The 25,243-nt window shown below is 35.8% G+C and overlaps 5 protein-coding genes across 5 annotated transcripts; 2 read left to right on the top strand and 3 right to left on the bottom strand.

Annotated features, from left to right (window-relative positions):
• On the top strand, positions 372 to 5,719 carry LOC105172551 (MLO-like protein 4). The gene is made up of 15 exons (XM_011094034.2): positions 372 to 800; positions 877 to 934; positions 1,290 to 1,516; positions 1,607 to 1,723; positions 1,991 to 2,051; positions 2,151 to 2,239; positions 2,663 to 2,737; positions 2,865 to 2,950; positions 3,096 to 3,145; positions 3,225 to 3,265; positions 3,367 to 3,537; positions 3,810 to 3,845; positions 4,079 to 4,146; positions 4,279 to 4,339; positions 4,449 to 5,719. Exons 1-15 carry the CDS (start codon positions 672 to 674, stop codon positions 4,866 to 4,868), a joined length of 1,689 nt encoding a protein of 562 aa, XP_011092336.1. The 5' UTR covers positions 372 to 671; the 3' UTR covers positions 4,869 to 5,719.
• Positions 4,715 to 6,201, bottom strand: LOC105172550 (ferredoxin-like). Its single transcript, XM_011094033.2, is given in 4 exon segments — positions 4,715 to 4,850; positions 5,674 to 5,859; positions 5,862 to 6,002; positions 6,005 to 6,201. Coding segments are annotated over 3 exon segments (441 nt in total). The 5' UTR covers positions 6,174 to 6,201; the 3' UTR covers positions 4,715 to 4,850; positions 5,674 to 5,728.
• LOC105172552 (ferredoxin-like) lies at positions 7,956 to 8,692 on the bottom strand. Its single transcript, XM_011094035.2, is given in 2 exon segments — positions 7,956 to 8,277; positions 8,280 to 8,692. Coding segments are annotated over 2 exon segments (399 nt in total). The 5' UTR covers positions 8,623 to 8,692; the 3' UTR covers positions 7,956 to 8,221.
• On the bottom strand, positions 9,357 to 16,941 carry LOC105172553 (transmembrane 9 superfamily member 1). Its single transcript, XM_011094036.2, has 12 exons — positions 16,729 to 16,941; positions 13,887 to 14,079; positions 13,697 to 13,801; positions 12,991 to 13,008; positions 12,804 to 12,898; positions 12,575 to 12,727; positions 12,174 to 12,308; positions 11,935 to 12,101; positions 11,606 to 11,700; positions 11,104 to 11,477; positions 9,979 to 10,252; positions 9,357 to 9,801 (listed from the first exon to the last, which is right to left on the bottom strand). Exons 1-12 carry the CDS (start codon positions 16,816 to 16,818, stop codon positions 9,734 to 9,736), a joined length of 1,767 nt encoding a protein of 588 aa, XP_011092338.1. The 5' UTR covers positions 16,819 to 16,941; the 3' UTR covers positions 9,357 to 9,733.
• On the top strand, positions 21,248 to 25,073 carry LOC105172554 (serine/threonine-protein kinase SRK2A-like). The gene is made up of 9 exons (XM_011094039.2): positions 21,248 to 21,810; positions 22,057 to 22,131; positions 22,212 to 22,313; positions 22,435 to 22,488; positions 22,584 to 22,676; positions 22,773 to 22,865; positions 23,300 to 23,404; positions 23,517 to 23,615; positions 24,385 to 25,073. The coding sequence occupies exons 1-9, from the start codon at positions 21,691 to 21,693 to the stop codon at positions 24,709 to 24,711; spliced, it is 1,068 nt and encodes a 355-aa protein (XP_011092341.1). The 5' UTR covers positions 21,248 to 21,690; the 3' UTR covers positions 24,712 to 25,073.

Genomic DNA, 25,243 nt, shown 5'->3' on the forward strand with positions numbered 1-25,243 from the left:
GAACTAAATTAGTTATGCAATAAATATTAGTATAATTATTTATATTTTATAGAAAATTACAATAATCAGGTTATAAATATAATCTATTATACCAAATTTTGCATTGTTCATCCCTATGAATATGGTATTTTTTGTGTAATAATTTTAGGAACTGTGCATGTGAGTGGTTGGGGGGCAAAGGTTTGAGATGTTGAAAGTAGGAATTGGGCACATGCAGCCACCCTTCCTTCTTCTTTCCCATAATACTTTAATATTCAAACCAAATCCAACCAGCCCATATGTGTGTGTTTCTGTGTGTTCACAGATACATACATATACATATATATGTATATATATCCCAAATTATTATTTTCTCATTGCATTAACACAGCAGCAGTAGTACTATGAAAGAGAGAGAAGCCCATGAGCCGTCAGCCCTGATGGTATCTATACATATTTGTGTGTATGTATATGCCTAAGTAATTTATAATACATATGTATATATATTTGTAACAAGATTCAATAAAAAAATGTAGAGGTGCCTGTGGAGCAGCAATCAAGTTCCCCATAACCTGGATCTTCTGCTGTCAACACTCACAAATATCCCCAAGAAAAATAAAAAATATATTCTTGGAAATAGTTGAAGAAGAAGCCCATTTTCCCATTCTTGCTGCAGAAAACAAGAAAGAAAAATGGTGGAGGTTATGATAAGAGAAGGGAGATCTCTGGAGGTAACCCCAACATGGTCAGTTGCTACAGTCACCACAGTCATGGTTTTTGTCTGCTTATTTGCTGAAAGATCCATTTACAAATTTGGGAAGGTGAGTTTTGAACTTTTTTTAGTGTAATGTTTTTTGTTCTTAGTTCTTGATTTTGTGCTTGTTTGGGTGTTTGCAGTGGTTGAAGAAGACAAAGAGGAAAGCCCTTTTTGCCTCTCTTGAGAAGATTAAAGAAGGTAAAATGAGTTTTTTTCTTTAAGCCATAATGCCATGTTCTTGGGGGGGTTTAATTTCTTCTTGCAATGTGATTGTGGATTTGTTTGTTTTTTGGTTATTTTAAGATGATTTTATCTGTTTCTGAGAAATTGGGAGAATATTGAAAATGATTAAATTTGTTTTGGAGGGATTGAAATATACTTTGAGAAATTAACACAATTTTGATATTTTGACAAATGTTTCTTATATTTTTCAACTGTTCGGAAAGAGGGCAAAAACACAAGACGAATGTATCTGATTCTGATGAAATATGTGCACTTTCTGTTCATTAAATGTTTGCTTTATTGTGTTAATTTATGAACATTCTTGGAGCAGAGCTGATGCTGCTTGGGCTTATTTCACTGTTGTTGGGGCAATGGGCAAGGTGGATTTCTCAAATTTGTGTCAACTCATCCCTATTCAGCAGTAAATTCTACCTTTGTTCCGAGGAAGATTATGGGGAGACGAAGAGAATGTTACTTATGGAACAGTCAAGTTCTTCAAATGGAACTGATATTCCTCCCAAAGGCATTAGTTACGTCGCATCTCATACCTGTGGCGAGGTATACTGATCAATGCCGTTTCTTGGAACTGAATATCGTGGAGTTTTGTAGAGAAAATTTTCTATTTATAGCTTCATTCCGTAATCGCAGGGGCGAGAACCTTTTGTTTCTGCAGAAGGTCTTGAGCAACTTCATCGGTTCTTGTTCGTTCTGGGTATCACTCATGTTCTGTATAGCTGTATAACAGTCGGCCTAGCTATGAGTAAGGTGCATTTTAAATCTCCGAGTTCAAGAGATTTAAATTTTTTGAGCTGTTTCTGTTGGGAAATAGTGTGTCGAAACGAAACGACCAAACTGTGGTAGAGTGCCTGAAAATATTTCATAAATTTACCCTGAATATAAGATTTATGTCAAAAGATCCATGATAGATGGGACGGGGCGAAAATGTGATATTGGGTTAGGCTCCAGACGGCAGCAGTTTGTTCCCTTCAAAGATTCCCGCGTATTCTTGATCTCATAATGCGTCTATTGCAGATATACAGCTGGAGGAAATGGGAAATTCAAGCGAGCATCGTGGCTGAGGCAAATGCACAAGGTATTTGAGATCTTATTAATGATTAATCTTTTGTCTCAGAACTGTTTTTTGCACACAGTATTGTATTTGGTTTATTTTGGTACTGTTTCTGCTTAGCAGCAAAGCACAAGGTGATGAGACGACAATCCACATTTGCTTTGCATCATGCATCTCATCCATGGAGCAGGAGTCGAGTTCTCATCTGGATGGTAATACTTCTCTTGCATTGTTTTCATGCCATAAATCGGACAAAACAATACTATAAAGTCGCATTTCCTGGTTTTCCAAGGACATGAAAACAAGACTTATAATGTTCTTTATGGAAGAGAACATTTTCTTTCTCATTACAAGAAATAGACATAAGTAATATTTGCCAAACCTCACAGCCATTCCTTAAAACTTCCTACATACATAACCCCACAATCATGAAACTTTAAGAAATTTGCTTCGGCTTGTCATCATTTTCCTTAGTTTTTCCTCTGTGGCCAGCAGCAATTCATCTCCAAACCACGTAGCACATTGTTCTTGATTTTTCTACTAGTTTCTACACACACGTTTCACAATCTGTCTTGCAATATCCTAACATGGCTCTGCTTTGCTGAACTCCAATTTTACGGCTTCTTGTTTTGCAGCTTTGCTTTCTCAAACAATTTAGAAGTTCAGTCCGAAAGTCAGATTACATGGCATTGCGATTGGGATTCATCACAGTGGGTACTCATCTTGAAGGCTACGCATATTACTTTGCCCGATTTGATTAAGAATCTGAGGATGTACAGAACTTTTTCCCTCACATGTATATCTTAAGTCCAAATTCAAATACTCTGAAAATTGCAGAACCACAAACTGCCTCTATCCTATAATTTTCACAAATATATGGTCCGGAGCATGGAAGACGAATTCTATGGAATTGTCGGTATCAGGTATTTGCATTTGTAAAAACGACTTTCGACTGCCTTAACTGCATTATACCTCATATTAATATAAGTCTACTACTAGTGATTTCCACAATTAGGTAATCAAAATAGTCGGCAAGTTGAACCTAAATCGACTATTTGATTTTTGCAGCTGGCCGCTTTGGGGATATGCTATACTATGCATCTTCATAAACATACACGGTAACGAGATCGACCACATCAAAATTGACAAAATTCAGTTTCTTGAATCTCTAGTCTGAACTTTCAGTTCACGTTGCAGGTCTTAATATTTACTTCTGGCTTTCTTTCATACCTGTCATTGTAAGTTCTTCCTACCTTTCTTGCAATGTTAATCTGGCATTTCAATTGGTTTATGTTTCTTGATTCTTACTTAACGTACAAGATTCTATCACATGTTGAAGCTTGTCATGTTGGTGGGCACAAAGCTCCAGCATGTTGTCTCCCTGTTAGCACTTGAAATCGCCGAGCCACGAGGCCCATCCGTTGGAACTCAGGTTAAGCCACGCGACGAGCTATTCTGGTTTGGGAAACCAGAGATTTTGCTACGCTTGATACAGTTTATATCGTTTCAGGTGAGGTAATGCTTGCTGTTCAGTACAACGGTCTGGATGCTATATTCCGAGAGCTGGTGCTTCATTTTGTATTCTACTTCACATACACAATGTTCTCTAGAAATACAGAGAGCGACTGGATTTTACATGTGTGACATGTGTATGTGAAGTGAAATACAAGACGCAGCACCAACTTAAAATAGACGATAAATACCATTTTATTATCAAGAGACCCCACGATCATAGTTTTAAAATGTGTTCGTTTTCAAGTCCTCATTAACTTCTTAATGCAGAATGCTTTCGAGATGGCAACCTTCATCTGGTCCTTGGTAAGAACAACCATATTCCTTACTTGTATTTTAGCCTTTTTCGTCGACCTTCTTCCTTCTCCACATCCAATCACAGCTCTTAAAAAATGAAATTTTCGAGCTGAAGAGTGACAATGAAATCAGAAGACAGCTAACATTTCCACTTGAAATTAGCTCTTCTTGGCTCTGACTTCTTACATATTACATGACATCTTCACATGTTTATGGTTGTTTTGAACTTGTATTTGTTGTAGTGGGGACTCAAGCAGCGCTCTTGTTTCATGAAAAATCATGCTATGATCACCATTCGGCTGATTTCAGGGTATATCTCAATCTTTTTTAGCTTATATAGCGAAGAACATTGTTAGGCGCAAAAAGACATAATTGTCTCAACTGCATAAAGACTTCCTCGATGCTATCCGTAAATGGTACTATAATGCTTTGTTACATGCAGAGTTCTGGTTCAGTTCTGGTGTAGCTACAGCACTGTCCCTTTAAACGTAATCGTCACAACGGTCAGTATTAACTGCTCAACACGTCAAAATTTATGTCGCTAAGTCGTGTGCATACACTGGAAATACTCATCCAAGTATCATCCACATGCCCTGTTTTCCTCTATTTTAGATGGGATCTCGTTGCAAGAAAGCTCTGATTGCCGAAAGCGTGAGGGAGTCATTGCACAGTTGGTGCAAGAGAGTGAAGGAGAGGTCCAAGACGACAATGTCGGTCACCACAAGGTCAACATGTTCCCTTGAATCAACCATCGATGAGAGGGATGAGATAATCACTGTTGCATCAGGTACATTATCTCCGTCATCCTCAACAGGTTCGTTGAGCCATCTAGATGCAAACGGGCTGTCAAATGGCGACCAAGAATTTGCTGCAGATAGCTCAAACCATGAAATCGAGCACGAGTTTTCATTTAGACACATGCAGCAGCATCCATCTGAAGCGCCCACCGATGACGTTGCTGACCACATTGATGTCGACGACTTGGAGGAGGGCAAGAATGAGACTCTTCTTGAGCTGTTTCAGAAGACATGAAAGGCAAATAACTTCTCCGTACTACCCCGATGATCGGTCGAGGGTCGCACATATTTTTTTAAAGTAGACCACTCATATTTTTTTGATAAAATTAAGGATAGATATAATTTGGTCCTCAAATAAAGTTACTTGTGCAATTTGGCCCTTAAAAAATTTAAAACATTCGCTCGCACGTACGATTTATGGTTTCAGCCTGCCAACTAGATAGTTAGTCACTTATTGCTTTTGCTGCAATAAATACAAATAGAAAAATGGGGTTAGCAGTAACATTAAAAGGCAACAGCTAACAACTAAAGCTCTATATGACATTAGCTTCCTCGCTCGTGCCCCTCACCCCGTTCAATTCTCTTTGGGAGAGTAACAGCATTATCTCAACTGTGCCAGCTCCCTTTTTGGGCCTACCGGGGGATCTGACTTTGGTACTTCAATTATTGTAAGTAAAATTATAACTTGCGGTCCAAAAGTGCAATATCAAATTGTTTGAAACTTAAAATTGTATAAATGATTTTATTTAAGGACCAAAAGCGCAATTATGCAGATAAAATTATTGAAAAAGAGCAGTCAAAATTGCATGTTCATTTCGGAATAGGGGAAAAGAAAAACAAAGAAAGAAAGGAAAAACAAAAATACATTAAAATCAAATTAAACGAATTAACCCTCACCAAGTATGAAAAATTTTAGCCGGACCAAGTTATCAATCAAAATATGATAGTAAAGTGTGTGTGTGTGTGTGTGTGTGTATATATATATATATATAGAGAGAGAGAGAGAGAGAGAGAGAGAGGGTAGATAAATTGAAACTAACTGTCAATTGAAGTTACGGATGAATCGAAATCGAAATCCACATGATTCTGATCAAATCAACCAACGAGCTCCTCCTCCTTGTGGGTCTCAATGGTGACATCGGAAGTAGGGTACGCAGCGCACATCAGAACCCACCCCTCCTCGATCTGATCGTAGTCCAGGTAGCTCTGGTCCGACTGGTCCACCCGCCACTGACCACCTTCCCGGCGCAGGAGGAGCAAGATCCGGCGCCGCACGAGTACGGAAGACCATGCCCCACCTCCTCCGCCTTCTCCAGGAGGTACTCGTCGTCTGCGCAACTGAAGGTCAGCTCTCCGCTGGGGGTGATAGCTTCACGTTGTATGTCGCCATGCAGGTGACTCTTCCGCCGGAGGATGGGGACTTGAGGCCGAAGAGTGCGGCCTGGTTGAGGCCGGGGAGGGAACGGATGCTGGTGGCGCATACTACCGGCTTGCGGGAGAGCACGGCGGCGCTGAACATGGTGCTTGAGAGGCTCACCATTGTTGGCTGAGGGGTGTGTAGGTGCGTGTGATGAAGAGGAGATGAGTTATCCGCCACATGGCGATATCTTATGGCTCCTGTTATCATTTTAATTGTCACATATTTTTTTATTCCTATTTAAATTCAATTTTATGTTACAAATTTTATCCCACCTTTTATTACAATTAAATATATATATATATTTAAACACATATATATAATATTACATTTATTTTATTTTAGAATAATTTTATACACATAATAAAATTTAGGATAATTTGGTGTAATTATAAGTAGTTTTTCGTAGCTTGAAAAATTACATTTAGTATCGCTGATATTTGTATATGTATAATAAATAGATCAGTCTGTTAATTCAAATTCATCAAAACTCGCTAATAATAGCAAAAAAATGAATAAAAATTCATAGTTTTCTCAATTGACTTATTATAGGTTAAACAAGTATTTTCTGACCAGTGAATTAGTGTATGAAGATGTATAAGGATAGTTTGATTAAAAAAATTTTGTTTGACTTGCAATAAATCAGTAATAAACAAATTGAGTGTAAATATGAATTTTTATTTCCTTTTTCTAATATAAACAAATTTATTAAATTTTGATTAGTGAATAATTCTATTTATTAAACGATAACAAACGTGAGTTGCACTAAACATAATTTTCTATATAACAAAAAGTTTATATATATAATATTATAATTATACCAAATTTTATGAGAGGACGGTGCTGTAATTATTCCTAAAATTTAATCCGTTGATTGCCACTATATCTAACGTACTGAATTCAATTTTGGCCTCCTTTTTTTTTTTTTGAGGTTCTTATTCTTGTTTTGTATCATTATTATTTGGAAAAAAAAATTCCGGATAAGGTCAAACCAATTCAATTATAGTGTAAGTGTGATACACTTATTTTATGATTGATCATTTTTTCTTAATTGTATACCAATCACATGACAAGTATATTGTACTTGCCATGTAATTGTTTCAAGTTTGATCAAACTGAGTCCGGACAAAATAATCAAATTATGTTAACGTTTTATAACTTATGGTCCGTAAATTTTGTGCATTCATTTCTATATGTCTATCAAACTTTTTAAAATAATGTTTGTACATGAAAATATTGCAATTTATGCATCATAATTTGTCCTTTTTTGCTATTTTAGTCCCATTATTTTAGCACTCATAAAAATTTAAACTTACGATTTTAGTCCCAATCACGCGATTTACACATGCTCATTTAAGTACCCGACAATTGATTTATCAGAGGGAGCACTTGATTTGCACGTGTTCCATTAAATATTTAATGAAATTTATGATTATGACTAAAATTGTAAGTCTTTGTGACTTATGAGACTAAATTTGATGTGTACTAAAATAATGAGATCAAAACTTGCAAAATAGATAAGTTGTAGGACATAAATTGTAATTTTTTTTGTACATGTATACGTTCATCTATTCTACATGATACTGATTAATAAAAATTATTAATTTACATAATAACAAAATAAATTTCTAATAAATCCTCTCTTTCTTGATATATAATTTCCAGCCTATTTATTTATATTTTCATATATAATTTTCTAATTAGTAATTAAATGAAAATATATTTATTTCATTAAAAATATAGTGATTAACTAAAATACAGTACAATATAAAATATAATTATTAATTAATATCATTTTCATGCTAACATCTTATATATATATATGAAATAAAATAAAAAGATTAAAATGAGATAGAAAAAAAAACTATTATAGATTCATATTTGTAGTACTCAAACTTTGCAAAATTACAAAATAGTGATAAAATGATTTTCATGGTACGGCTGATACAAAATACAATTGAAGTATTACAATCTCTAAAAGGAAAATACAACACTCGTCGTCGTCTCTCAGCTCTCTCTATTTTTCAAATTACAGAAAATCAATCTAAAAGTAGTAGAGCCAAACACGGCCTTGTTATTGTGGTATGCATTCATCAGAAACGCATGAGCAATTGAAGAGAGAGAGAGAGAGAGAGAGAGAGAGAGAGATGTGAAATGAAGTTACAGATTAATCATCCGGCAAGTGCATCCTCCTGGTGAGTGGCAACAGTGACATCGGAGGTAGGAATCCGGCATCTATCTGCTCGTCGTCCAGGAAGCTATTGTCCGACTGGTCCACGGTTCCACTCAACACCTTCCCGGCGCAGGAGGAGCACGCTCCGGCGCGGCACGAGTAGGGCAGATCGTGACCCAACTCCTCCGCCCTGTCGAGGATGTACTCGTTGTCGGGGCACTCGAACTTCACCTCTCCACTGGGGGTTTGCAGCGTCACCTTGTAGGTGGCCATGCAAGTGAGTCTTCCGGAAGAGGACTTGAGGCCGAAGAGAGCGGCCTGGTTAAGGCCAGGGGCGGAGACTACCGGCTTGCGGGGGAGCACGGCGGCGCTGAACATGGTGCTTGAGAGGCTGGCCATTGGGGAGTGTGTGGGAGGAGTGGGTGAGTGTGTGGAGTGCGTGTGGGGGAGAGAAGAGAGGTAGATATGAAGGGGAAAAGGACGGGGGGCTTGTGGAAATGGGGTGGGAAACGTGGGGGGCTTATCCACCACGTCCACGTGGCCACATCTTATGGCTTATGTTATCCTTTTATTTATCACTACTTCCTTTTTATTGGATGGTTCTCATTATCTCATCTCTATTTCTTCACTCCCATTCAATTTTGGCCTTTGTTTTTTCTTTTTTATAGAAACTCTAATGGCATGAAATAAAATAAATTAAATTCAATCAATATATTAATATAAAAAAATATAAAATAAATTTATATAAAATAAAATTAATAATTGTATATTTATTGAGACTCACAATTTATGGCATTACATTTGTTTATACGATTTCAATTTCAATTAAAATTTTGGCATTTCCTTCTCTCAACTTCTTGATCTTGTGTTTCTTTATCATCTAGTATTAGAACATCAACCACAATTTATTGGACGGGAGAATGCGATATCAACGTAAGGTTGCAATCGATCGGATCAAAGCAATCGCAAATTTGAACTAAACGACAAGGTGAAGCTATGGTTGGTAGTACCGGTGTCATCACATCACATATCATCATTACAATAATTCGTCACCCAGATTGCTGCTCCTTTCAAACTATAATCATGTATTTCGACCCACGGGAATAAAAGAAACACGTTAACCCAAAGCTGGAGAAGAAAAATATGCAATTCAAGTGTACTGGGAACTGCATGATATGATGCATAAGTGGAAATCAAATCAGGCAACGACTCGTTCCTGTGTAATCTTTCTTCCGATAACTGATGAAAACAACTACGTGCAGGAGAGTCTATTATCGTGCTAGCTTTTCTGACTACAAAAATAATTACTGCATTCTAAATTATGCAACTAGACTCCATTACACAACTCCGGGAATGGGGAAGATTTCTTGGCCTCCCCATGATCCTGAGTTACACATCATTCGCGATGACGGCACTATTGAATGTGAACCTGGTAAAGTAACAAGAAGCTTCCTTTGGAGTATGAGAAAGCACAGAGATGCTACTGCCATTTTTCTCTTCCCGACAAAATCTAGTCACACTTGATATTTCGGTAAATCCTCCTCACAAACATATTAGAGCCTAAGTAACCAACAGCGCCTGAAAGTGCATCCGAAAAGCTATGGTAAGTAATCAATTATTAGAAATTTCAAGCAGATCCTTTCCCAGGGAAAAGAATATATATATCATATGGATCAACTCAACATTTGTAAGTTAAATAGGAAATTCTTTTTTTTCCCTGAAAGGTTAAAGATTGTGACAGGATTTTATACTCACCGCAAAGAATTCCTAAGCCAAGGCAAAACATCAATGTGTAACCGAAGTAGAAGCTGGTCTGGAAGAGTCCTGACATCTTTGTCTTAACATAATAGTAATATATAGAGTAAAAATACACATAAACTGCTGTTGAGGCTGCAGAAAAGAAGGAAGTCCACTGCCAGTGATAATTCTCAGCATTTAGCAGGAAGTATATACTTACAATTGTTACACACACGGTAACAATTATAAGAATCAGGAAAACTAGAAGCATAAAGCCATAGACATAGTACACCTGCACACAAGAAGCAAAAGAATATATATAATTTAGCTAGGTAGATATATTACAAAACCATCACTTCGTTTTAATAAGCACTATTGCTTAGAGAACATAAACATTGACAACGATTTTATTCAACAAGGACACAAATGACAGATTCATATGCTCACCAGCATGCTAACCGGAAAAACAAAGAAGATATGCGCATTTCTTAAAGACACCTTGGTTCTCAGGATGCAACATATTATTTATGAAAGGGGCCAAGTACGTTTCTTAGTTAACTTTTCATCTAAGCTAAATGGCAATCTAAAAACTCTTTGTCACCTTCCATTCCAATTTTCCAATGTATCACCTTAAAGAGACATTATGGCTGGAAGTGAAAATTATTACCGAATTCACCCTCAAAGTGGTGAACATCTTAATCAGAAAGATTCCATAATTGATGAGGAAGAACCGGCAGATTTCAATCTAATCAGCATGCCAAAAGCACTTTGCATATATATTTGGTCTAGATGATTCAAGTGGTTTGGTTCACAGCAAAGCAACTTTATAACAAGTCATCACGCATTGCTTCCACTTGGTCTAAAACTTTTACGAAGAAGAAACTCATCTGAAAATAAGTCCTAGAACATGGACGAATGTGTGGTGTCGAGCAGTCAGACACAAAGATAGGTGGAAGTAATGCCGCAACGCAAAGCTTATACATTTGTTTATGAGAAATAGAATAGAAACAAACTCCTAGGGCTCTACTTGTAGGATCACTCAAATTAACAGCTTTACATCTTACCTCTCCGCGTTAGTGAAAGCAAATGGGTATCATAAATGGTCTTAGATGATCCATTCAAATTCATAGAGGTATATGTTACCTTGTAATTCCAGAAGGAAGTGAAAACAAAGTACATCTCAATGAATATGCTGCCAAAGGGAAGCAATCCTCCCATCATAGAGACTACAGAAGATGTCAGGTACCACTTCTTGTTTGGGATCGGACGAGGGATGGTTTTCACACGGCATGGATTGTTCGGAGCACCACTCCAGTTTCTTCCAATAACTGTACCCAAAAGTGCTAGGGGAAAAGAAATAAAAGCCCATATGACAAAAACAACCACCATAGTACCAAAGGGGATGGCTGCTAGGGACCCATAGAATATCGCAATAGTGTTCAAAATAAAGCCAATCCCAAAGCACAGGAATGGGAAAAGTGAAGCTGTGAGAATCATCGACTTGATCCAATTCTTACCTGCAGTGAGGATGAGCAGCATAAGAACAATATGAAAAACATACCAGTATTACATTAACTGAAGTATAAATGTGGCAAAGAAAGAATGAGTCCCAGAAAAGTTGAAACCAGCAGCATGACAGTCATACCGCCATGACGAGAATACATCCCACCACTGACATAGCCTGAAATGAATGATGTGAAAGCATAACATATTATGAAAGTAGTGACAATTGCTCCTCGCCTGAATAAAGCATACACCAAAAATTGTTATAAGGTAATAATCCTCTGTTAACGATATGGTTAGTGCATGAACAGAAAGCGAACAGCAGTGGATTTTCCACTCTGCTAATTGAAATAATGATCCTTCAGTTTTGCTGAACTTTGAAAAGAAAGGTTTGGGTAGAAAAGGGAGAGGGATGAAACCAGAAAGGTGTTCGGAGATTTCAATGTTCAAGTACATTAAATCACGCCATACCCGACATACAACATTCCGACAATAGCACATAAGATGACAAGAAGAACCAGCAATGCCAGTTGTGCACCGGTTCCAACAAGGGCAGAGAGTAAAACTAGGCTGCGAGGGGTCCGAAATACGTCTCCATGAACAAGTTTCCAACCAGACTCTTCATTGACATCTCTTTCCTGCACATAAAGAGTTTAAACCCATCAGCAATAGACTATGAAACAATCCAAAACCGAAAATACGGCCATTACCAGGGTTTCTAGATCGTCATCCTCACGAGCATATTTAGCATAATCATTTCGCAAAGTTCGCATCAATATCATTGATACCAGACCGGTAAGAAACATAACCATCATGAAGGAATTGAAAATGGAGAACCAATGTATCTGCAAGGAGTAGAAAGTAAGTCAAAACTCAACACCTCAAGTTTGTAATTACTATCAGAAAATATCCAGTAATCCACTTATGTCTCTTTTATGCTGTGAAGAGTTAAGCTCATTTAACCAATACGTTTACATGAAAGGGAAATCTGTAGAAATGTCATATTTCCAGAAACCAACTAAACCACCATTTCATATTATTTTCTGGAAACTGACATGAAGATGGAAAATTTTCTTCACATATGACATCCTTGCATGAATGTCAATGCTACCTGATGCTCAAAAAATGGGTAGTCGAGGTAGACATCAAAACGGCGTGCAAAAGTTATATCTGTTGGATTCCATTTCACAGAGTACGTCATGTCCAACGTACTTCCCACTTCCAAGGGTTTTGGGTTCTGTTGAGTTAGGTTTACTTGAATGATCTACAAGACAAAGCAAGTTAGCTAGAGGAAGCTGAAAAAATGACACTCTAAAAACAGCATTTAAACAGCTTCTGACTTGATCTTTGTTGTACAACACATTTATGATTTTGTGTGTATAGAGCACATGCTTGTTGTCACCATTTCTTTCAGAATGTAGCTCACCAACAAAGCCTGCAAAAGAAAGTAATTTTCAGTTAAAACATCTGTGCATTGTTATCTTCAGAGTACACTAATATTCAGAAATAAGTCCAAGGGAAGCATACCCCATAAAGGCAGATCATCTGAACCCGTGGTCAGCACAACAGCAACAACAGAAAATGAAAATAGAAATTAGATATGGCACTAATATCCAAAAGTACACCCGAAAAAAGCTGAAAAGGCACTCAAACTAGGCGAGTCTTTGTCTTGTGCAGCGTGTGTCTGTGTCTTTGTGAAGCCAAATTCAGTTGACTATGGATACTGTAGGAAATAGGTTCAAGAACCATGGACAAGCCTTATCAACAATAACATCTTCGGCACATCATAGTGCTAAGACAAAACGACTATAATGGTCCACTCATATTTGCTCAATAATATGCTGTCTCTCCTCCAGAACTTATATGTATTATACTGAATAAAAGGCTAAATTAACCAAAACTAGTCTCCCTAACAATATTTTCCGAGATATAAGAATATTTTAAATAAAACGAAAAATTACGAGAAAAGCATTGAGACCGCATGACAGAGCGATAAGCTTTGAGTAAAAATGAAATACATGTAACAACAGAGAACAGCAAATAGATCAAGTATATTTTAGTTAAAAACAGTACAGGTCATGATACCATGAATACGTATCAGTCACATTAGGATGATAGCATATACTGTAATAGTGTTTCATAGTCTTACATTTACTGCATGCTCGATTTTACCCCCACAGAATTTAACCATCACGATACAAGTGAGAAACAAAAGAATAAGCATGTGACATACCCATGAAAAATTCAAACCAGTAATTATTTTCAATAGCATCCTTGAATTGTTTGACTTTTTCTTCATCAAGTTCAAGCTCACAAATGGTAGTCTTCTCCACCGGTTCTGCCAAACGAAAAAAATTAACTATATAATCTGATAAAATAGCACCTGAATACATGATAGAGTCGAGAGATCTACGTACACATACTTTTGAATTTTATGTCAATCAGACTATCAATAAGCTCATTTCCACCCAATACCTCACCAAGACCACCCCACTTGTGAGCAGCATTGCCTGATGGATGACAAAATGGAAGGCTGTAATAATTGTATGTTTCTTGCGGATTATGGTATGGCCCTACTTTATTTACCCAAAGGGTGACAGGTTCATCGGGTTGATACTGCAAAAGAAAGGAAAAGAGTGTGAGAGATTTTGCAGCCGAAGTAATGAACAATGTCAAGATTCTCAAGCAGAATACAATAGGACAAAACAAGAGGAAATAAATGTCCATTCCAGTGACAAATATGCTATGGATAAATAAATGTTTCTAGTACTTTTACAGGGTGGTTTTATTGGTTTCGGTAAAGACTTTCTTTGATGGTGGAAGTTAATATGGTTAAAGTATAACAGAAGATTCTACTTTGCTGATCACGACCACATCAGTAGACAAATCCCATAGATGAGGGGATATATTTGAAATTATTCAGGAAATAACAAGGGCACTAATTATACCAGTATGTATAAACCACCAAAAGAAGGTAAAAAATCGTCACAAAAACAAAAACAAAATATTGAAAAGCCAATGTGGGTGCTCGAATTAAGATCCTCCAACATCACACGAAATCTGAACAACCAAAAGGCACAGGAGAATAACAAGGACCAAACTGTCATGCTAACTACCAGCCAATGTAGGCCTACGGCAAGCCCAATCGTAATCCCACTTTTTGATGAGCCTAATTAAATATGAGCATGGTGACTTGCAGCATTCAAAGTGACCCTGTGAATTGTGAGTAACCTTGAGTCTTAAAGGGATTGCCCAATAACAACATTGACCTCTCATGTAGTTTAATATAATTACATATTCAGGAAACCTAACTAATGTAAGCTCTATAATAAGTTCTTTGCTAGAAGTTTACTTAGACAAAGAAGTGCAGATATCAGGACAAAATCTTTGAAATGACTTTGACCAATAACTTCGAGTTTTTATGTCAGGTTATTGTTATTTATAGAGATTTTAATTTTTTTATGGCTTTAGTTTTTTATTGAAATGTTTAATGCTATTGCTTACAAGTTTTGAATTTTTTTCAATTTCATTAACTCAAAAGTTTTATCTAGTGCATCTCACAAGATAAGTTTCTCCATCCCAAATATCATTGTGTAGTCCAGTTTTTGTTAATAAAAGTCTAATAGCGTAAGTTAGTGTTAAAAACTGTGAGTTAAGCCAAAAAGAATTTATAGTTGATCTTGAGTCTAGGTCATCAAGCCCAATGGAACTTGAGCTTGACCCAATGTAAGCTCGTTCATAAAGCTTCATTCACAGCCTTAATATTTGGTACAAGGACTCATCATGTGCACAAATATAAATTTAGATAGAAAGGGGTTCCATTTAAATAATCTTTTAAATTCACTAATTTGGCCATAGACCTTTTCCATTCCTTTGTCCGCCTCATTTAGAGTACACAATTGAACTTGAACAAAAATTTCCGTGTTATGGAAATGATAACCTTAATTTTTACAAACAATTCAAGTGCATATTGCTGAACATAACAATATATAGCAGGAAAGGCCTTTGCTGAGCTGCCATTACCTTGTACCTAACACCGTAAATACCATGATGCATAAGTTACAAACACATGCACAGGCAGTTCTTTTGTTTCACTTAAGATACTACATAGAAAATACATTAAGGACGTATCTTATGCTGATCATGAATAAAGGAACACCAAATCACAAAAATGTATTCAAAGAAAAAACAGTTGAATGTAAAAAAAGTAGACAGATGCCGTGAAATTTCCTAAAATGCGATCACCATAGTGTACAACATCGTAAAATCTTAAGTGTATTGGCAATAAAAATTGACCTCCAAAGTCCATGGCCACTTTTGTTGATTTAGGTGCTAACTATAAAATGAAATGAACGGACAGAAATAGCCATCCTCAAATCATAAAACCAACAGCTTTCATTTGGAGTTAATATCAGAAGAAAACAGGGACTACGAATTTTATGTTGGCATTGTCACATAATACAACCTCAGTTTCAGTTTCTCAATCATCATTCTCTTCAAGCCACCATTTTTCACAAGAAAGTGCCCCGGTGAATAAACAACTACAATAAACAACTTTAGCATCAATCTCCTGTCAAAATATATGGCTTTTTTTATATGGACCTGGTATAGAACATCAAATGGTTTGGATCATATCCCATCAGCAATGAGGCCTAAATTATGCTAGTGTATGATCTTTCCACACCCAGATCATACAAGAAAATTCCCAATGTATATGGCAATTGACGACCTAGCCAACTAAGTCATCCTAAAATCAGCCAGTAAAAGTTGGTCAAGCTAGAGCAAACATTTGAAATCAACATACTGCCATTCACCTACCTATACTCCCCTTCCCAGAGGTCATACATATCCCACGCCAACCATGGACAGTGTAGGTACGATGATAAGAACGTTCAAAATGCCTTACAACTTAACTGACGCCACAACACATTTTCATAGGCCGGATTCCCATTGATGGAGCAGGAAACCACACTACATCCCATTTATCGCTAGAACGACCATGATAAACAAGTCAAGATCTCAAATGGATCTTAACAGTCAGCACATTCCTTAACCAATTTAACTAAATAATCCGGCACGTCTCACCACACCAATTTAATCTAAGCAACTCAGGGACACTTTTTCCACCAGTCAAATGTAAAAACACCAACAACATTTTCCTTAACGAAATTAGTCCAAGCTTATACGCATAAGACAGCTAAAGTTAGGGTTTAACGCGTCACGGATCGAGGTGAGACGAACGATATGATGATCATACAAGTGTACCTTGTGATCGGACTCGGAAGCGAGCGCCGGCGAGAGGAAGAGGATGACGGCAGCGAGTAGACAGAATGATCGTCGGACGGTGAGCGGCATTGGGTAGTGGGTCGCCGGCGACGGTGAGAATCTTTAATCGGGTCGGGTCGGGTCGTGCGGTAATGGGGGAGGAAAATGAAATCCGAGGTTTTATTATTGTAGTTTACTATGCACTGGGAGTAATTTGGAGCACATGCAATGTGTGCAAAATAAAGTATTTATTAAATATATTTATTAAATAAATTACAAAATACTTCAAATTATATATGAAATAGTAAATTAAAATAAATAATAAATTACTTATAAAAATTTATTAAGAGAAGATAATTATATAATATAAAAAAAATATCAAAATATAATTACACACAATAATGACAATTTCTTATAATAGTCTTAATTTAAATTGAAAATACTATTCCGTTCCGTTGCAGTTGGCACCAGTTCGGTGCTAATTACAATATAGTGCATGTATTCGATTTTGGTGCACTAAATTGCAAAAATACCTTTTGTGTTTTAAAAAGTTGGTACAAAACTTTTTTTTGTTTTAAAAATAGGCAAAATATTCACTGTATTTTTTTAATTCAACACACGTTTTTTTTTCTTTTTTTAAAGTGTAATGGAATTAAATTTTTACATATAGGGCATTTTAGTCATAATTGTAATAAAAAATCATACAAGGATGTCAAAACAGTCCCCAAGTCGCACCACTCGCGCGTGTAGTGCACTCTCCGTCAAATCCTAACAGCGAAGGGGTTTTTTTGCAGGGGTTTACAAAATACGACGTTTTTTTATTTTTGCCTATTTTCAGATCACAAGGATTTTTTTGGTTAATTTAACAAAACACACGAGGTAAAATGGAATTTAGCCATTTTGGTCAGACCTGTTCTATTGAACGCAGTTACATATTAATAACGCGAGACAATTTTGATTGATTTAAGTTAAATTGAATTCAAATTATTGTATTTTTTTTGGAAAAAATAAATAGATGATTCGCGTATAAATATAGTAATATCTACAATATGAGTATTGAATATAATTTAAAATTAAAAAAAATATTATAACTTTATTTTACTTTTTTCTTTAATTTATTAAGTAGCAGGTCAACCAGCACACCCATTGTTGTGAAATACCCAATTTGAATTATAACTATTGTTCAAATTGTGAGTTTGTCACAACAGTTGCGCGGGCCTCAATCTATTTTACTCAGTACTTACTTTGTCTGAGGGCCGTCAGTTTGGTGCATCAAGTGCAACAAAAACGCTTTCATCCGAGCTTGAATACCTAACAGTTGCAATAACAATAAATCTTTTTACTGCAAAATATCATTCCATTTTATCTTAATTATATATATATACACGTCACAGGCATAAAAGAACGTCTTAAATATACAAATAACGCAACACACACATATATAATTATAATACAAAATACAACACAGATTCAATATAAAAAATTTGAACCAAAAAACTAAATTTTTGTAAATAGTCAACTCGCGTTCAAGAAATAAAACTTATCAATTTTACAGTAGAGTCGGTTTATATTTTATTCGCGACAAAAAAAAAAAAGAAGTGTCATATTTAAATTTTTTATTCAATTAAAAATGACTACTTATTGTCATCATTTACTTCACTATTATTATTGTAGTTGAGAATAATTAATATTTATTCATAAATTTGAAATTAATTAAAAACCTTTTGGGGAGTGCATCACTAGAAGAATCTCTACATTCATTTAAGCAAGTGGACCCTAAATCAAACCTTAATTTGATGGCCAATTTAAAGTCTTTTTATAGCTTTTCTATAGGTCTTAGTCCCCTCTTTCTTGCCACATGCAATTCTCCATAGCGACTATTACGATCCCCTATCCTTATGTTTAGTGTAATTATATATAAATTTGATGTGGTTTAAAAAATTACGTTTAATATTTCTGGGGTTTGCTTCCCTATGACAATTGTCTCCCCCGTTAGTCAGAATTCACTGAATCTGCTGATATTAACAAGAAAATTGAATGAAATTTGATATTTAACCTCGATTGACTTATTGTAGAAAAAATAAAATTTTTGAAAATAAATTACCCTTATAATAAATCATCACATGCATTAACGTATGAAGACGTATGAGGATAATTTTATCATAAAAAAATTTATTTGACCTTCGATAAATCAATTAAGGATAAATATATACGGTTTTTCTTGTTAATATCAGTAATTTTGGTAAATTTTAACTAACGAATAAACTAATTATTTGTTAGGTAGAAGCAAATATCACGAGTAATAAATATAATTTTTCAAATTATAAAGAGTCTATATATATATGTATATATTTCTTAATCAATTAGGCAAGTTGGCACATGGCATTAACTATAAGAAAATAATTAAAAAATAATAACTTTTCATTTAGGTAGAAGCACATGGCATCAAGACTAAGACTTAAATTGAGAAAAGTGTATTTTATTTATTGTTTTCCTAATGTCTTAAAATGACTGGTCGAAATTAAATAAAGTGAAAACACGTCTATTGTGACATTGACATGAATTTATTAGCACTTTTACTTGCATGCCAAAGCATAAACTAGATGCATGACGACTTTCTCCACGTATTCCATTGAAAAAAGCGTGCATTGTTATTATTATTATTATTTTTCTTTTGACAGAGACAAAAGCGTGCATTATTATCATTACGGTAAATTACATTTTATCATTCGAACTGTGCCCCATTTTACACTTTGATATTAATTTTTTTTTTGTCAACTTACCATCTCAATTTTACAAAACTTTGTACTTTGTCATTTATAATTATTTTCAACTAAATTTTGTTGAAAAACTACCAGGGTAAAATTATATTTTTTGTCCCATAAGTGGATTTGTTTCTAATTTTAGTCACACACTCAGGGCAATTCGCACATTTGTCCCATATGTGGTTTTTTTTTTTCAATTTAAGGACCAAGGGGGGGGGTTCTGTCCAAAACTTAACGGCAACTGCTTAATCCGTCAATTGCTGTTAAATGTGGAGGGAAAACATGGAGATTTGGAGGGAAAATTACAAACTGTCGATTACAAAACAACAGGATGATAGAGTACAAAATATATATTACATATCCTAAAATTAGCAACCTAAAATTCATGCCGAATACATGAAAAATTGGAGTATATACTCCAAAAAAAATTGAGGAAGAATCAACCAAAACAATACTTAAACAACACCATAAGCCAAGATACAACCAAAAAATTAAACTAAAACAGTTGGTCTTCATTACATCTGTGCCATTTTGTCCTCCATTCTATTCAATTTTTGAAGCAATTCGGGTATGACAACCTTTGTCCTTGCACACATCGGCGGGTCTTCCCAACGAAAAAAACCACACCTGCTTATTTTTTTTGTACACCCAAAAAATCTCCTATCTGGGTTGTTGACGGTCCATGAGGTTTTCAAAATTGCATGCCTTCCACAATGACAAAACTTCTCTATTAATAGCCATATTTTGTGACATTTTTCCTACTAAATGCAAGAGAAAAATGAAGAAATAGGACTCAAATAGAAGGAAGAGGGTGTAATGGTTTTTCCCACTAAGTTGTTGACTTTCCCTTCAAATCTCCATGTTTCCCTCCACATTTAACAGCAACTAACGGATTAAGCAGCTACCGTTAAGTTTTGGATGGAATCCCCCCTTGGGTCCTCAAATTGAAAAAAAAAATTACATATGGAACTAAATGTGCGAATTAATTTGAGTGTGAGACTAAAATTAGAAATAAGTCCACTTATGGGACCAAAAATATAATTTACCCAAACTACCACATGCACTGTAATGTGATATTTAATGATTATATTTTCGTGTATATATATGTACTTATAAAGGGATGAAGTAATATATATATATATATATATATATATAGACAGAGAGAGAGAGAGAGAATGATGTTAACATTATTACATATTTTTTAGGAGAAAGCGTAATTTCATATTTTTAAAGGTGTCTAAGTGTAACTATCCCTATATATATAACTAGTTATCATAGCACACGATTTTTGCGAGCATACAAAAAAAATATTTATGTGGGATGGAAAAAAAATTATGAAAAGAATAAATTATTACTATAAATTATAATAAATATGAAGAAGTGAGGTGAATGAGAAATATGGATTAGTGAGTAGTTAAGAAAAAAAAATATAATTATAAAATTATTAAAATTATTAAAAAAATTAAAATTATTAAATTCATCAAAAAAATTTAAAAAGAATAAATGAAATGAAAGATAAATTTGGGTATTAAAAAATTAGTAGGCTAAAAGATTTTGTTTTATAATATTATAGAAATAAAGTTATTTTCCCGGAAAATTTGGGCTTGAGATTGGGCTGCCCATGATTTCCAAATTTGGGCTGGGCCTCGCCGCCCCAAATTCAAGGCCCATCAATCAGTCTTAATCAAAATCAAATAATTCAACAGCTTTTCTCTCTCCTATATATATATATATATATAGAGAGAGAGAGAGACTGCTCTGAAATTCTTCTTGGGAATCTCTTTGGTACAGTACACAACTCAGTAGTCACCAGATATTCCTTGCTTTTCTTCAAATTCCAGCAGCAAATCTGTGCTCTTTTCGCCGGTTTCTCACTGAAACTCATTTCAATTTTCGCAGAGGAAGCACTTTTTTCCAATTCCTGTAATGTTAGAGAAACCCTAAATTGGAGTTTCGATTAGTAGTTAATCAGGAAGTCTTGTATTCCTCTTTTGAATTCCGAGCATCTTTACTAAGTTTCTGCTGGAATTGTGGCTTTCTACCTTGTAATCAACTGATTTCCTTTCGGTTTGGGTTTGGGTTTAGGAAATTGAAGCTTAAATCAGTGAAATAGAGCCCAATTTTGCATAAGTTTGGTGGGTTTTTGCTTTGATTTTCAGCAGATTAGTGTAGCAGATAGTGGGAAGAAAAGGCAAAAATGGATAAATACGAACTTGTCAAGGATATAGGCTCTGGAAATTTTGGTGTGGCAAGGCTCATGAGAAACAAGGAGACTAAAGAGCTTGTGGCGATGAAATACATTGAAAGAGGACATAAGGTTTGCACTATTCATACTTATAGTAGCAGATCACCTGTACTTTTGTAGGTTGCTGTTACTCATTTCAACTATTTGTGTTTGTGTTTTTGGTTTGTTAAATTCATGGGTTTGAGTTTTTAGACTGATCTAAGTGCGCTTTTAGCCTTTTCTTCTATTGGGTGTATACCTCATTTATTAAATTCGTGTTGTTTGCTGTACAAATGAATTTCCTGGAGATTAGATGCTTATTTCTGGTTTTGGCTGTAGATTGATGAGAATGTGGCGCGAGAGATCATAAATCATAGATCACTTCGGCATCCTAACATAATTAGATTCAAAGAGGTGATGAACCTGATTTTCTTGGAGTTTTCTCTTAGATTAAGTTTATTATGCTGACTTCTAGTTTGGGTTTTGGGATGCAGGTGGTTTTGACGCCCACTCATCTGGCCATCGTTATGGAATATGCTGCAGGTGGAGAACTGTTTGAGAGGATCTGCAATGCTGGAAGATTTAGTGAAGATGAGGTATTACAGCTTTTGTCTTTCCCTGACTTTAGTTTTGTAATAAATGGATATGGTTCCCTCAAGAAAGGGGTATTAGTTTCTACATCTTGAACGTCATGGTCTATATTTCCTCATATTTCAGGCCAGGTACTTTTTCCAGCAGCTTATTTCTGGAGTCAATTACTGCCACTCCATGGTGAGGACTTAGCATACAAGTTGGCTCATATATGGATGAGTGAAAATTTATGTTATTTTCTGAATCCATTGATCCTTACACATGTTTGATCTCAGCAAATATGCCATCGTGATTTGAAGCTGGAGAACACCCTTCTGGATGGAAGCCCTGCTCCACGCCTGAAAATATGTGATTTTGGTTACTCAAAGGTAATAATAAGTTATCTCTCTACGTTTAACTTACTGGCTACAGGTGAATTTTGCACCAGCAGGCTCCATTACTGTGTTGTTCTATCTGTTGTTTAGTCATCTCTGCTTCATTCAAGGCCCAAATCAACTGTTGGCACACCTGCTTATATAGCTCCAGAGGTTCTATCTAGAAGAGAATATGACGGGAAGGTAAGCATGTTAGCCTGTTCTCTTGTGGTAATATTCCCATTAATTGCCGGCTGTTATTTATTTTTGTCTATTTTTCCTGCTTTCTTCTGGTTTGATAACTTGTTTGTATTATGTTAGCTCACTTATTATCTGCAACGCATCTTCAGTTTTTCTCTGGCTACGTTTTATTATGATAATGAGTATATTATGCTTGGGAATTGACACAATAAGTCCTTTACCCTTTTCTATGAAATGGGCCCGCTCCCTTCTTCCCAGCCCTCTTGCTTACTATGAGCTCAGGCCAACTAGCTCAGTTTTATACCACCCTCTATGAGTTACTAGGTTGTATTTCATCCCTCCCTCTATGGTCTGTGTGCCTCCATGCATGCCCCTGCATGAAGAATGAAATTGCTTGATTTTGCATTTTTGTTTAACTTTGGTTGGTTTTGGTCCAGTTGGCTGATGTATGGTCGTGTGGCGTGACACTTTATGTTATGCTGGTTGGAGCATATCCCTTTGAAGATCAAGAAGATCCAAGGAACTTCAGGAGAACCATCCAAGTAAACCTTTTCACTGGGTCCTTTTGATGTTCCAAGGGCTTTTTATTCTTTCATATTTATGTTGAGGACGTATATTGTCATTTATCCCTAATATATTGATCCTCTTTCCCAGAGGATAATGGCTGTCCAGTACAAGATCCCTGACTATGTCCACATATCTCAAGATTGTAGGCACCTCCTTTCTCGCATTTTTGTCGCCAATCCAGCTAGGGTAAGTGTTCTCATTTCATAACTGAAGTTTCTCTCAGACCGACTTCTTTTATGTTTTGGTGGGGGCCAACTGATCATAATCTACTTCTACTTGTACTTCCAGATCATGATAACTTCAGATTGCTTTAATACTGAGATTTGGTCATTTTTGTCACTTTTAGTCAGGATTTTTGCTATATGAAATTGGGCACAATCCTTGATCGATATCCAAAATAGTAAATGATTGATTTGCATGCTAATGTATTAATACATTTGAATTAGAATCCTTTCTGACTATTGGGCCTACATCAATGGATGTGAGTGCTTAGTTTATCGGTTGACTCCTTGCTTATGATGAACTACTCTGATTTTGTAACTTGTTAGTTAATAACCATTTCGAAAATTGAGCTTCAAGATTATCTTTAATCTTAAAATTTTTCTATCCACAAACTGTTTTCATATAATATTACAGTAAAGCAAATATAAATCTTGTTGGAATCTTAGATGACTCTTTATTGTGTTTGTTCCAAATAATTTTAAGATTGCTGCTATTTGTGTGAATTGGAAAGAGGTACGATGTTAACATAAGCTCGACATCTTCTTAACATAGATTTTGTGTCTGGGTCACTTGTACTTATGACCGTGCCACCATAGATTGGGTGGTGTCATCATTGTAATTCCCATATCAGATTCTCTCTTGATGGGATCCAGGAGTAACTGAATACTACAACTATTTAGGCCTAAAATTACCTACATTACATATTACCAAATGATTATTATGTGTTGTGCAGAGAATTACTATCAAAGATATCAAGACACACCCATGGTTTCTGAAGAATTTACCAAGGGAATTAACAGATGCAGCTCAGGCTACATACTACCGTAGAGAAAATCCCACCTATTCCCTTCAAACTGTCGAGGAGATCATGAAAATTGTGGAGGAGGCCAAAACACCTGCTCCTGTGTCCCGCTCAGTTGGTGGTTTTGGGTGGGGAGGCGAAGAGGAGGAGGATAAAGAGGAAGATGTAGAAGAAGAGGAGGTGGAGGAAGAAGATGAAGACGAGTACGAGAAGCAAGTGAAGGCCGCTCATGCAAGTGGGGAGGTACGTCTCACTTGAGGCCTCTCTTAATGATGTACAAGACGTGATTTTAGTTTGGCAAACCTCATCATACTTTTGTGGTTGTAAAGAGTTCGAGTTTACTCGGAATGTGGGCTTCAATAAGTCTGTACATGTTTAGCGTCGTTGTTGTTGTTGCTCAGGAGGCTTGTGCAGTTTACTTTGCTGAGGGAACTTGCAAAACTGCGTTGTTGTGAATAACCAAAAGAAAAAGGGGAACATTGTGAAGAAATTTTTAGGGTTTGTTTGCGTGGAACATATGTGGTGTTTGCAGTTTAGACATAGTTGTTATTTGGGTCTTACCAAAGAATACTGTATTGTATTTATGTGAATTTATATTTAATTGTGATCTTGTGTTTGCTCCCATCTCCCTCACCCCCATCCCATCAAAAAGAAAAGAAAAGGAAACACTTGCATGTAATCTTGTGTTTAGACCTAGTTCTTATTTTATTGCATGTAGTGAAAAAAATTTGTTATTTTATAAAAGTACTCTCGAGTTTGCCTGAGGGAGTGTTTGTGAGAACTTTGGAAA

Source organism: Sesamum indicum, linkage group LG10, assembly GCF_000512975.1.
Source record: "Sesamum indicum cultivar Zhongzhi No. 13 linkage group LG10, S_indicum_v1.0, whole genome shotgun sequence".
Taxonomy (NCBI): Eukaryota; Viridiplantae; Streptophyta; class Magnoliopsida; order Lamiales; family Pedaliaceae; genus Sesamum; species Sesamum indicum.